Source organism: Opisthocomus hoazin, chromosome 25 (genome assembly GCF_030867145.1).
Source record: "Opisthocomus hoazin isolate bOpiHoa1 chromosome 25, bOpiHoa1.hap1, whole genome shotgun sequence".
NCBI classification, from domain to species: domain Eukaryota; kingdom Metazoa; phylum Chordata; class Aves; order Opisthocomiformes; family Opisthocomidae; genus Opisthocomus; species Opisthocomus hoazin.
The window spans coordinates 5,348,380-5,361,528 of record NC_134438.1 but is presented as its reverse complement, the minus strand read 5'-3'; the positions used below and the strand labels follow the sequence as shown (position 1 = coordinate 5,361,528).

Genomic DNA, 13,149 nt, shown 5'->3' with positions numbered 1-13,149 from the left:
ATGTGTGTTTAAAACCTCACAACTTTTATGCTTCCCTGACTTTATCCGAATTAAAACATTGAGATATTCTTGTTTACAGTCTTGAGTTCACAAAGGTAGCTGGTGCAGTGTTGACATTGTTTGACCTAGTCCCCGCTTGCCATCTTTAGCTCTGCAGAGCTGCTGTTTGTTATTCTTTCCCAACATCAGTTTGCTGTGGAACGAGGTTTTTCTCAGGGTCATTGTCAGTGTTTTTCCCAGCCTTGCAGTTAGATATTCCGTCTTGGCATTTGCAGTTTGGTAAACTATTGAGTCTAGGTTCTTTGTTGCTTTGTCTTCAGTGTCTGATCTTTGTTCCTTGGTTCTTTCCCTGGATGTTCGTGGCGATCTTAAAAACTTGATTCAGGGTCTTCTGTTTATTTTCTTGAAGATGAAAAAGTCCCTGGTTTATTTGAAGAAGGGGTCTTCGGAACTGGACTGCTTTGTGTCTGTTGAGGAACTGCTGCAATAACTTCACGTCCATCCGTTGTAGTGTGGACATGTCTTGGGGGAAACGGTTTGTTTCATTTGCTGCATTTCTTAGGCGCTGGGGATCCGCCGCGTATTGTGCACTGTGTCTCCGCATCAGCCTAGCAACATCAACTGTTTGGGCAATGCTGACATGACTCAATTTGTCAGGAAACAGCAGGCAAAAAAACTGTCAGGTTAGGGGAAGTGTGGCTCAAGTGATTGCTGAAAATATCCCAGTTAAGAGGCTTGAAGAAACCCCCTTGCTGGAGCTGCAGAATTCATGCTGATAGCTCTTTCCATTTGTTTTTTCTTAGGATGTCCACTGTACCATTTAAACAACTAAATAAATACAAACACAAGGAGAAAATAGAATCAGACTTTGAACTGGCGGATTCCCTTCTTGCTTTGAAATGTTGTTGCTATCCTTTAGTTCTGAGATATACATATATAAATATATACACACACATAACCAGGCTACTAGTGATGTGCAGTGATTAAAGGGGGGGCTCCTGCAGCGCCAAAGGCCTTTTCCCACTTTTGGTTTCCCAGTGCTGTGGGTTCTTTTCCTCGTGGCACCTGTCTTTTTGCATTGAAGCTAAAAATATTTTTCTACTATGAACCACTACTCCAGTTTGTATTTTCTACAGTCCTTACCATAGGAAGAGGCACTCCAATGTATGATGGAGCTTTATGTACGGGAAAAAATATAGTACCATTTATGTAATATTTAAGCAAGAATGTTATTACCCTGCTTTGCAAATAATTTCTGTAGCCACTAAAGCAAGCTATGTGCATTTTCCCTCAGAAGGCCAGTGTGGGTAGAAAGGCTTTAGTCAGGCCACATCCAAACTGAGCAAGCAGCTTTCCATGCAGCCCTGCTTGTCTCTTTTGAATTTATTAGGCACCTTCCCAGTTCTACCAGAGTTTAAAAACAATATGGTGACCAAGGCAGTTTATGGATCTTCTTATTACTAGCACATTTTATCTTGAAGCAATTCATAAATACAAGTTAATCATTACAGTGTCGGAATGAATGTCCTCTAGATTGCCTGCTGTGTTAAGGTTTTCCTGGTGGTGCTGTGCATTACCTCTCCTGGCCAAACCCGTGTTGCTGTGTTTTCTAGTTGCATTCTTTCCTTTTTTTTTTTTTTTGGCAGCGTTACATTTCAAGGGTTTTTCAGGACTTTCATGAACGCTGGTGGCAGTCCACTCGTGTGCCGCATTTGGGAGCCGTAACTCATTCCCATTTATTCCTCACTTGTTGTCTCTGTCCGTAGCTGCACAGTCACTTTGACTCAGCAGGGGCTCGGGCAGCTGCCAAAAGAGGCAGTGCAGACCTTCCACTGCCCTCTCTGCGCTGGCGTCATTCACGAGGCCACACAAAGTGGACAGGGAAAGCTGATCTGCTAGAAACTGGGACAGGAACCTTTCTTTTTCTTTTTTCATTTGGGTCATTTTAGCTAAGCCAGTGCAACTGTAGTGCTGGCACGAGGGAGAAAGCGGGACTGAGCGGGTGGGTTTGGGGGCAGCAAGTGGTCAGTCTGTAGGAGGCTGGGGTGACTGCCCCTTCGAGCAGCAGCGTGGATTTAGTTGAGTTTGCTGTAGTTGCACGGTCATCTTAAATTCAAGTTAAATGGATAGAGGAACAGTCTGCCTCTTTTCCCTTTCACCCAGCTGTGTTTCCAAACGTTGTTCCCTTTTGTGGTCTAGCTTCCAGGAGCTGCCTGTCTGGATTCCTGTATTCTGAGATTTCTAAGCAGCAGCCATTTGACATCCTGCAAAAAAAAAATGCACTGGGTAATTCCAGCATCAGGCACGTACTCTACTGGTGTCAAGCGTCTCTTTTGAAGTCATCTGACAGGGGTTTTAATGAACATAGGATGTTCCCAGTCCTTTTTCATCCTTGGTCTTAAGAACTTGTGCTTTATTTAGGTGGTAGTCTAGGTGCTTCCTTTCTCCTCAGTTGCTCTTACGTCTTTGTCTTCTGTCTTAAGGAGACCTTTGGTGTTTAAAAAAAAAATAATCTTCACTTTATGTAGAATTGAGGTTAAGACTTGTATTTGTTCTGCAACATGAGATTCTTAGAATAAGTCAGGGAGGAGTTTTTAACCAAATATATTTGCAGTTCATTGCTGAACCCTTCCCAGCTGCCTGATGCCATTTTTATTTGAGCTGGGGCAGACAGGGCTATGGGCAATGGAGCAAAGGTTGTACCATGGCTGTGTAAAGAAGATAATGCCGTCTCCCTAACCTGAATCCAGGCACTGCTTCCAGAGATCCGGTTGGGCTCCCAGTTTTGTGTAAGGGTTTCTTTCGGAACACCTTGTTTTCTATGATCTGAATTTTTTTTTGAAGTATATGACCTTACTTCATTTTGCATTAAGATTACTGCTGCCAAAAAAAAACTGGTTTACTGTCCAAGGAAAGCTATAAGCTTGAGTTACCTACACTAGTTATTAGTCATTGTTTCTGTAAGCTTTCTCAGTTGCTTTATATTCTTTTAGGTCATTGACAGAAGTAGTGAAATAGGCTGAAATGCATTCCTGTTCAACCTGTGCAGGTTCGCGGAGCTCCTGCAGCCCTTCCTCGGTTGGACACACTGAAAACACGTTTCCATGCTGACTCCAAAAGCTAGGAGGAAGCAATTTGCATTTAGTCAGATGTTTTGCATCTCGCTCTTCTTGCATGGCTGAGCATTTTTCCTTTTTCTTGCAAGGTAGCTCCATGGCTCAATCTGCTCATATGATTTGTAGGATTGTTGTTGAACAGATCGGAGTATAGGAGGATCCTGAGGTTATTTCCTGTGTAGCTCTCATCTCCATGCTTGGTGTAGTGGAAAGAAAATTTACAAAGCAAAGACATCTAAAGGAAACTGTCTTATTGGAATCTTCTCTAGATTTCCTCTGACAACGTCGGCTAAACTTTCCTGTTATGTGCTCAGTCTGGCTAGTTCGTGGGTATTGCTGCTCTCCTGTCTTCTTTATCCTTCATGCTCCCCTCTGCTGCTTTACTGCTTATTTGCTTTAAAAGAGAGGGAGCTGTGGTGGTTTGCAGGAGCGATCAACGGGGTTTGGGTGCCTCATATCCTGTCTGCCTGCTGTTGACAGTGCCGCCGCGTGCTGATTCCGCAGCGCGTGCCAGCGGTGCGTGCCCTGCTCTCCGGCGGGGGGGTTCAGAAAGCCCTTGCCTGATGGAAAGGTGAAGTTGCACAGCAGGAGTTGGATGAGATGTTTTTAAAGCCTGCTGAAAGCAGTAGCCGGCGTTGGAGAATCCATAGTAAGAGATTGCACTGAGTACAACATAGTGTTGCCCTTCTGCTTTCTTCTGCTTTGGGGGATGTTCTGCATGGGAACTGGATGCAGCCTCATAATTATCCCTTGTGCGTATTGATCTGCTGCTGAACGAAAATTGTATTTTCATAGAATTCTAGAATGCTTCGGGTTGGAAGGGACTTTTAGAGATCATCTCGCCCAACTCCCCTACACTGAGCAGCGACATCTTTAACAAAATCGGGTTGCTCAGAGCCCAGTCCAACCTGATCTTGAATGTTTCCACGGATGGGGCCTCCACTGCCTCTCTGGGCAGCCTGTGCTGGTGTTTCACCACCCTCAGCGTGAAAAATTTCTTCCTTATATCCAGTCTAAATCTACCTTCCCTTGTTGTGGAACTATTACTCCTTTTTGCCCAGACTGGAGATGCTCAAATGAGAAGATCCAGCTCAAAACTGGAACAAAGGCTGTAGAGAACTTGGTGGCACGCTGCTCTGATACTGCACTTAATTGCAAGGTCTTGCAGCTCATTGAAGGCACACAGGCAAAAAACCCTGAACCACTATTCCCTGATGGCTGTGCAGTTGATATAAATGATATTTTTATAACAGCGAAGCATGTATTCGCAAGAAGCGGCCCAGTCTTTTAGGTAAAGCTGTATTATTAGAGATAAGGAACATGCCGTAACTATCGCAGGCTGTCTCAAAGGACTATTTTTGATACAGTACCCCAGTATGAGAGAGTATTATACAGCTTCATACTCTACACCTGCAAGCCCATCCTCTTTAGATTTCACTTGTATCTTTCCTTTCTTCAGTTTCTGGAATTGATTTGTATGGCAATTTTTCATCTTGCTAGCTCCAAGACTTCTGCCTGCTCCTTAAAGTCTTCAACTCAGTCTTTTCCATAAGCCTTTCCTTCTTGTGCCTCTACGAAACGCACGAGCTGTGCTGGAACCAGAGGTGGTTTCTCTGCTTGCTGCGTGCTGGAGGCTGAGCTGCGTCATCCTTAGCGATGCGGCTGGCTGGACCGTTTACATCTGCATAAACTCCTTGGGGATTCATGTTTCTTTTTAAAGTTTGGTGCTATTCAGAGAGAATAGTCGTATTGAAAAATAGAGTAGGGAATATATTAGGGATTAAAAATATCTTTCCTGAATTTTATCATCTGACATAAATTTTTTTTTTTGGTGGGCAAGGTTAAAACCAAGTATTTATTTCCGCAGCTGGCAGCGGTCAGTTAAAAGTAGAGTTCCAACTGTTCGTTTTGACAAGATGGATTTTTATTGCACTGTGAAATAAAAACAAAAAGTGTAGCACACCATGGCTCTTAATAATAAAACTAAAACATATTTTTCCTATCTAAATTATTTGTAAATTTTGCCTCTTTCTTTCCTCAGTATTTGGGAGGTTTTATACTGTGCATGACAGAGGAGAGCTGCTGAGCTTGCAAATAACTGACTTGAAATCGCTTTGAATAATTTTGCTTTTTTTGGCTTTTTTTTACCTAATCAGAATTGATGTGACTGAAGTACAAATCTTCATAATAATCATGCACTTACTGGCAGTGATTGGAGGACCACCTTTTTGGCAATCTCTGGTAATTTTGTTCATGTTCTTATTTCATCCTTTCTCATGATCTAGTAGACACCTGGAAGAACTACCCGCATGTAGTAGCGCAGTTGAATTGGTGAGGAGAAGGTCTCACTTTTCCTCGTAAATGGCAATATAGATTCTTGTGTATAGGTCACATGGCAATAACTGTGCATTCTGGTTTTGCCAGAGACATTAAAACAAGCTGTGATTTTGTATCTTGTGTTTCCAGGTAGAAGGTTATCAAATATTGCACAACCTTAAAGGTCCCTTCACTGAAGCCCAGCTCCCTTTGAGAGGGCTGGCCAAAACTTGCATTTCGTGCAACAAACTAGATGAGCAGCGGAGGACTACTGAATTGGATGGAGAGTATGGAGGAAATTTTTGGAGAGCAGTTGATAACCATCAGTAGATAATCTGGCCTGAACGAGACTGCCAACTCTTATCTGTATGGGGGGAAAAAAAAAAATTATCATGTGGCTTTTTTCTGATGTGGTTTTTTTTTAGCAGTGAGTGTCCTGATTAAGAAAGCTGTCACGGGCTGGCTGCGTATAGATCCTGCTTGTGTTACATAGGATTGCCGGGCCACGTCAGCTGGCAGCTTATGAGCTGTCGTTAAGTTGACTTTGTTTGCGTTACTGAAGCCATGTTGGGCTGTCAAAATAGCATTGCCCTGAGAAATGCATACATATGCATACATAAATACAACAAATTTCTGGAAATGACCTCTAAAGCATTGACTTCCCAGGAGGTTTTCCTTCCTGAGTATTGATCTCGTTCTTGTGCTTGACAAATGCAGTTCTTAAGGTAGATATAGAAATCTTGATTTGCAATAAAACCAAGAGATGGTCAAAAATTACTGAAAGATGTCACCCTAAATCGCTGAATTTCTAGTCTGCTTCATATAACTGGGAGAAATGAACCCTCTAACATTGTAGAGAATATCTGGAAGAAGGAGCTAACCTTGGCTACTCTCGTTTTGCTACATGTGCTTTCAGGCTTAAACACCCAAACCCCCTCGATTAAGTACACTGCAAAGTAAATACCATCTAAAGAGAAGGGGTGTGGATAGAACTCATTCTAAAAAGATACAAGTCATATTGGTGCCAGACTTTTCCAGAGAGATTAGTGTGGCTAACATCTCCATGCAGCTGTTAGTCTGCGTTACAATTAGGGATTTCCCAATTCATGTTATTAGTTTCCTCTTTTCCCTTTATTAAGAAAGGAGGCAAAAAAAAGCTGTCACAGCAAACTCTGGCACAATTCAGTGCAAGGTGATTTTTACATGAGCTTAGATACTGTTCTCTTGGGTTATTGAATAACTTAAATAACCCTTTTAAATAAAGTATTAACCCTTTTAGCAAAATCTTGAAATCTGTTGAAAGTTCTGGGTTGCAGCAGCATTTGGCTAAGTCAGCTCCCAAAAGGTTAAACTGTTTGGAAGTCTGGTGGGTGAACGGAGGCATTTCTCCGGAGAAGGAACTTGATCAGGTTTCCCGAGACAATTAGGAATCTTCCTGTTTCATTCAACTTGTGAGATTTTGTGTTTAAATAAAGATAAATGTTATTTACTACTTGCAGAGCAAAATATATCACCCCCCCCCATCCTTTAATGCTTTATGTGACAGGAAAATTGGTGGTCTGGTAATCTTGGTTTGTTTCCCTTTGGGGGAGGGATAATGGAATAAAATGGTTGTGTACTCAAACATTCCACTTTCTTATGCTAACATGGGAAAAGCAAGCCAATCTGAATAGGCTAAATGCAGAATTGTGTATTTTGTCAGTTGTTGCTTTCATTAGCTTTCTCTTTTTGCCGTGGGACGGTGGGTACCTGTACTGGCTGCCTTCTTTCTGTCAGTGTAGGTTCTCTTTAAAGCGTGTTAAGATGCAGTTTCGCAAGGCTGCTGGAGCTCAGTAATTTCTGGTGAGTGGTGAATACGGCTGCAGCCGAAATCGTCGTTTGGAAAATGTGAGTAATGTGAGCAAGCTTAGGTGCAGCTTGTCTGATGCATTGATTATACAGAGGTTCTTTTCTGTTTGAAGTCAGAGAAGTGCTGCAATTGCTTAAGTTTTATTCCACAATGTAATCTTTAAAAGTGTAATCACTTGATGAATATAAAGCAAGCTTGGTTTTTGGCCCGCTCTGAGCTGTTCTTCCTCTTGCAGATGTGACTGAAGCGTACACACGTACAGCTCTGCACTGCTGCTGGGATCCAGCCTGTGAGAAGGACTCCCAGGGTGCTAGGAGTTGCCCAGCTGGTTGTGGTGTTTGTGACTAGGAGCTGGCCAAGAAGAGCTGCTGGAGGGAGGGCTTCTGCGTCCGCTCACGGATGCAAAGTCTCTTACATGCTCTTCACTGCTTCCCCGAGCCCTTAGCTGTGCTTTTTTCCAGTTCCCTAGTTAGGTCTCTTTTTTTGGGGGTTTCTTTTTTTCTAAATCCCAATTCGTGCTGCACACAACTCTGATGGTGTCTAGTCTGGAGGCCTGACATTGATTTTCTGGCAAATGATTCTGGATTTACTTTAATCCAGGCTCTGGCAAGCTCTCGTTAATCCATTCTTTGCCTGCTGCCACTTGCCTTTATTAGCATGGATGGTTTTTTCTAGACAGTTTGGAATGCTCGCTTTAACAGATGTACCTGTACTCAGAAGCTTTCTGTGCAGTGTAGCCTTTCTCTTGTACAAATCAACTTCAAAGAGTTTAACAGAGAACATAATTTGCCTGCAGAAGATTTGGCTTGTGGTATTTTTCTGCATTATTGACGTAGTCTTGTGAAGTTCTGCGTGCATCTGACTTCTGGTGCAACTCACGCAGTTACCAGCGAGGTCAGAATAACTGCGTGGACTGTAGTGATCCATGGAATACCGGCCGAGGAAGTCTTGTGGCTTGCCTCGTAGTGTCCTCTTGTTTAAAAAGTCCAGGGCTGCAGTGCCATTTTGTAGGAAGAGTTCCAAGTACAACTCCCGCTCTCCATTTGCTCGGATTTTTTTTGTTGTCTTTCTTTGCACTATTTGCTTGCCTTTGCTGCTTCCAACTTTTGGTCTCACTGCTTCCATTTTGTATGCAAAGCAATTTAGCAGGCGCTGCCTTCTTATACCTCTCCTTTGACTTTCCTCTGCCAAATTTCAGTATGTAGCTTTGTTTCCCATTAATTATTTCTGCTGGATAAGTGCAGTCCAATACCTACCACCGATGCAGCTATTGGTGGAAGCAAAAAGGAAGGTATGAATAATCCATAACTAGCCCAACTGGATGTTATAAGTGTGGTCTCATCCTTCTGCCTTTCCCGAGCATCATTCTTGGACCCATTAGTCGTAGCTGGGAGTTCATGGGGTGTGTTTTCCAGCAAACTCCCCTTGTCTTTGGGAAATGTCAAGCTTAATGTCTTTTGACTCCTGTATGAAGCTTGCCATTGTTTTCTTCCTCCTGTAGAAGAGCAAATTCAGCCCATTCTGTAAATACCAAAGTGCTGTTACTGAAGCCAAGGGCAGCACATGTACCTTGCTTTATGTGACTGAGGAGAGACCTTCCCAAGTCCTGTGCCTCGTGACACTGATGAAGGATCGCAGTTAGCACTCCAGTCGGGCAATGTCTGCCTTTTGTTTACTTGTCATTAGTCTTCTTTACTATCTTTCAGAAAATGTTTTTTGACTTAAGTGCAGCCTGAGCAAGGGAGAAATATGTTCCGAGTGTCATGAAACTATGCCAGCCGGCCAGAAGCCTGCAGGGCGGTGGTTTGGAGAGGTGGTCTGGGTGCTCATCTGTAGGCTGCCCAAGAGCAAGGCAGGAAGAGTTAAAGCTGCCCCTTCCTCTTAATTGTGCCCTGAAAAGATTGAGAGATCCAGTTATTAAATGCGATAGAACACTAATGATCTTTACCTGCCGAAAGCCGCGCTGAGAACTTAACTGAAGAGAAATAGAAACAACTTGACCTCATTTGGGCTGCTGTGTGTAGCTGGACCCCTTGCTGTTGGGGAGCCAAGTGTGTTTATGCAGTTGGGCGCTGTGACTGCAGTTCCTGAGTTAAGAGCCCGTGAAGGTTTTTTTTGTAGTTGTACAGATAAAGTAGGGAAGCTTTGGGTAGTTGTCTCTAAACACTTGCTTCCATAACATATTTGCTGTGGTTTATTTTGAACTCTTTCTTCACTTCTAGTTTCTCCTGTTCTGCTTGAAACACTGCTGTTAAAAGATGAAGCAAACTACTGCCTGCCTGTCAAAGCTGCCCGTGCTCATTTTTCGCTGCTTTAGCAACCTCATTGCTTGCTTTCCTAGGCTCACTGACTCTGAGGTGACTTGTCTGGTCTCTGTTTGCTTCCCTTGCCTGGCCCGTAAGGTGGTATCCAGTTTCTTCAGGGTCTTTGATCATCTCCAATGGCTCTTGCTTTGCCCAGTTTGATTTTGGGCTGTGGCTGTGAGTTTTACAACCAGCTTCAGAGAAAGGTGACTGATGCATTTCTCTTCTCTGTGGTGGCTGGGTGGTTTAGGTAGCAAGGTCTTGGTTTCAGTCCACTTCTCTACTTTCAATTGCTCTTTTCAGGTAACTGAAGATAAGTCTGGTTTTATGGGAAGCTTGATGGAAAGACTGGAAAAATACATATTTCTGTGCCTTGTAGAGATTTAATTCCGTGAATAGCAGAGAAAGAAAAGCAAGTGTGGTGTTGGAAAGTGGAGTGTTTGAGTGCACCAGAAGTATTAGGCCCCATTGTAGTTAGCTTGTGCATATTTTAACTTCTTGTCTCTCTTCCATTAAGATTCCAATACTGAATATTCAGGTGAAAATATTCCCGGCGCTCTGTACTGTCGCAGGAACCATATTCTCCTGTACAAACTACTTTGGTGTGATCTTCACGGGTGGAGTTGGCAAAAATGGATCCACTATAGCAGTAAGTGCTTTGTTCTGCTAGTTACTCTTCAGTGTTCTGTGGCTTTTCAGCTGTACCTTTAGTTTTTATTCAACATAATACCTTCTAGATGTGAAATATTTTCCTTGCACTTCCTTGCTGGCTTGGGAAAAACAAATTAGTATTGTCTGCATAAGAATAGTAGCTTTAGGAGTCGAGAGTTTTAAAATTTGAGTGATTAGGAATGCTCATGGTACTTTGATAATTGCTTGTGAATTAATCATTAAACAGATTATACGAATACATCTCCCTCCAAAGAGTTCGTAGAAAAGTGCAATGCAAAAATCTATTCAGAAGAAAGTTCATCAGGAAGATTAGGTATGGCTTTGATCCTTCTGAAAGATCTGTGCTATTTATATTACCAGTGAAAAAGTGCGGGTGGAGGCACCTGCACACATATCTTCTGTTTCGGTGAAGGTGGCGATTGATTCCGGAGCCCTGGGGGTTTCCAAAACGCAGTTCTATACCGGCCGAATAATTATTTGCTACCTAGAAGACTATTGTAGTTGGTTTCTGGCTGGCCCAGAGTAAGTGGTAGAAGTATTGTCTCCTGTCCCTTGCTAACAGTGTCAGCTGCTGCCTGTGTGATGGGTGTCAGAACGGTGTGCTGCTTGCTGCCTGAAACCTTGTTTTTTCCCCCAGCACATGCAAGGCTCAACCACATTTTCAGCTGATGCTCACTCAGGTTTCACCACACTTTGTTCCTGTTAGTAGCAGTGTTCAGAAAGACATGTTTTTAATGTGAATTTAGTTACAAACCACGCATTGCATACCACGTGAGTGCTGGGCTTACTGAGGTTTCTTTGCAGTGTGCACGCTTTGTAAACCTAAAACCTAACTCTTTTAACTTTTTCTTGCTGTAGGGGACGAGTGTCCTTTCACCTTTTCTTCATATTGGGTCAGTGATCGCGTTAGCTGCAATGATCTACAAGAAATCTGCTGTGCAGCTCTTTGAAAGGCACCCCTGCTTATACATACTTACTTTTGGCTTTGTATCTGCTAAGATAACAAATAAACTAGTGGTAAGTGTGCCGGAACCTCCGAGGTTCTTGTTATTGCGGTAAAACTTCTTGTAGATTTTAAAGTTCTCTGGTTATTCCATGGACTAACGTGCATCTGTTTCTGTACTGAAGTGATACTCATGCTTTGCTGGTTGTCGGTAGCCTGGAGGTGCAGCAGAGCCTTTCCCCTGTGTGAGAGGGGAGTGGTAAACTGTAAGCCAATGCCATGGTTACACAGCCAGTGCCAGGACAGCTTACAGGTGCCTGGGTTCTGTTTCTCACCCTTTCCCTGCTGTTTATTCACACTTCTGCAGTGTATTTGTGCATGTGTGATAAGCTGGGCTGAGAACAGAGGAGGCTGAAAACCCCCTCAGATGCAGAGGGGAGGAATGTTTGAGAGAAGGAGAGAAAGTGATAGAGCTGCTGAGGTTAGGGACAGTTGCTTGGGGTTGAACTTAAACAATTGGAGAGAAATAGTGGTTAAAGTTATCAACAGGTTTGTACCAGGGAACAGATGCCAATGCTGTCAGGAGAGGAGCCCTCGCTGAGCAGAGAGAATGAGGGGCTGAACAACTGCTGCCCCACACCAGCTCAGTTCTGCAGGCATGCGTTGCATCGCCGCACGAGCTGAATCTGTATTGGACCGAACTCGCAATGGAAGTTTGTTTCTAACGAAGACCACTTTACTACAGCCACGTCAGCAGTTGTGCTGGTAAAAGTGAGGATGAGGTGTAGGACAGCCTCTGTGCACATGGGGGAGGTGGAAAGGCCACACTTGGGCAAAAACAGGCATGATCATCAGATTGTAACCAGACAGATGGTGATCCTCATGGGATGGGAACCAATAGCTGGAGTGAGAGGAGCACCCAGTGGCTCTGATTTTTGAAGATCTAGCTGCTGGGAGTTTGTTTCCAGGCTCAACTAAACCTTAAAATTCACCCGTCTACTTCGATTTTACTGGTTTGTTTCTGGCAGGAGGAGAAAGTTGGTGGGCTGGAAAACATGTCAGGTGTTTTTCCTGTAGCTACATTCATTGTTCTAATAAGATACTTCTCTGCAAACCTTGCATCTCGTATAGCCAGAGGCTTCCATGGCTGAAACAGTATTGCTGCTGCTCCTTTGCTTAAGTACGTGATATATCTTACAGTAATGTGGCTTGAACTGTAACCTTTTTGGCTTGCTGTATTCTGAAATCACTCTACCTTGGCTGGCATATGTTTTATTTCTTAAACTTCCTTTTTTTTTTTAAATGTAGGTTGCACACATGACCAAAAGCGAAATGCACCTGCACGACACAGCATTCATAGGCCCAGCACTATTGTTTCTGGACCAGTATTTTAACAGCTTTATTGATGAGTATATTGTACTCTGGATTGCCCTGGTAAGTGTGGGCTCACTTTCCTTGTCGGTAATCGCCACAAGCATTTGCGTGCTCCTTCACAGATACTGTTTGCATGGGTTCAGCCTGGCCGACTTGCCTAGAGGGTGATGGGGCTGGAACCCACTTTGCATGAGCTTTATCTAAAATCAAGTCAGTAAACAGAGGTAGATGTGGTTGGCTTGGTGTATAGCTTGAATGATTTTAAAGCAGTGTGGCAAATATTCAGTAGAATAGAATATTTTGAAGATTTGGGTTGCTGTCTTGTTAGCAGCGGAATATATTATGCGCAGTGCAAGCGTAGTGTGGCTGTGCCTTAATCTCTTGAAAGCATGTATGTCTGTCATTAGTAGCAGCAGCAATCAGGAAAGAAAACTGAAGTTAAACTCGTATGTGCTTATCGAGCACTCAGGCGTTACCTACCAAAATGCAGTGTTAACCTTTTAATAAAGTTGGTATTATATTCAGAGTTAATGGGCCATTTCACAATATCTGTATAGCTACTGTACCCATTTTCTC

At 43.2% G+C, this 13,149-nt stretch overlaps 1 protein-coding gene across 4 annotated transcripts in view; it reads left to right on the top strand.

Annotated features, from left to right (window-relative positions):
- CEPT1 (choline/ethanolamine phosphotransferase 1) overlaps positions 1-13,149 on the top strand; it is a 34,076-nt gene that overhangs the window by 19,902 nt on the left and 1,025 nt on the right. For 3 of the 4 annotated variants that reach the window (XM_075442748.1, XM_075442752.1, XM_075442750.1), the window contains exons 5-8: positions 5,273-5,357; positions 10,102-10,233; positions 11,115-11,273; positions 12,508-12,633. In XM_075442748.1, the coding sequence (XP_075298863.1) occupies positions 5,273-5,357; positions 10,102-10,233; positions 11,115-11,273; positions 12,508-12,633 (502 nt within the window). The remainder of the gene's footprint in view (positions 1-5,272; positions 5,358-10,101; positions 10,234-11,114; positions 11,274-12,507; positions 12,634-13,149) is intronic. The other variant, XM_075442751.1, reaches the window with a different exon arrangement.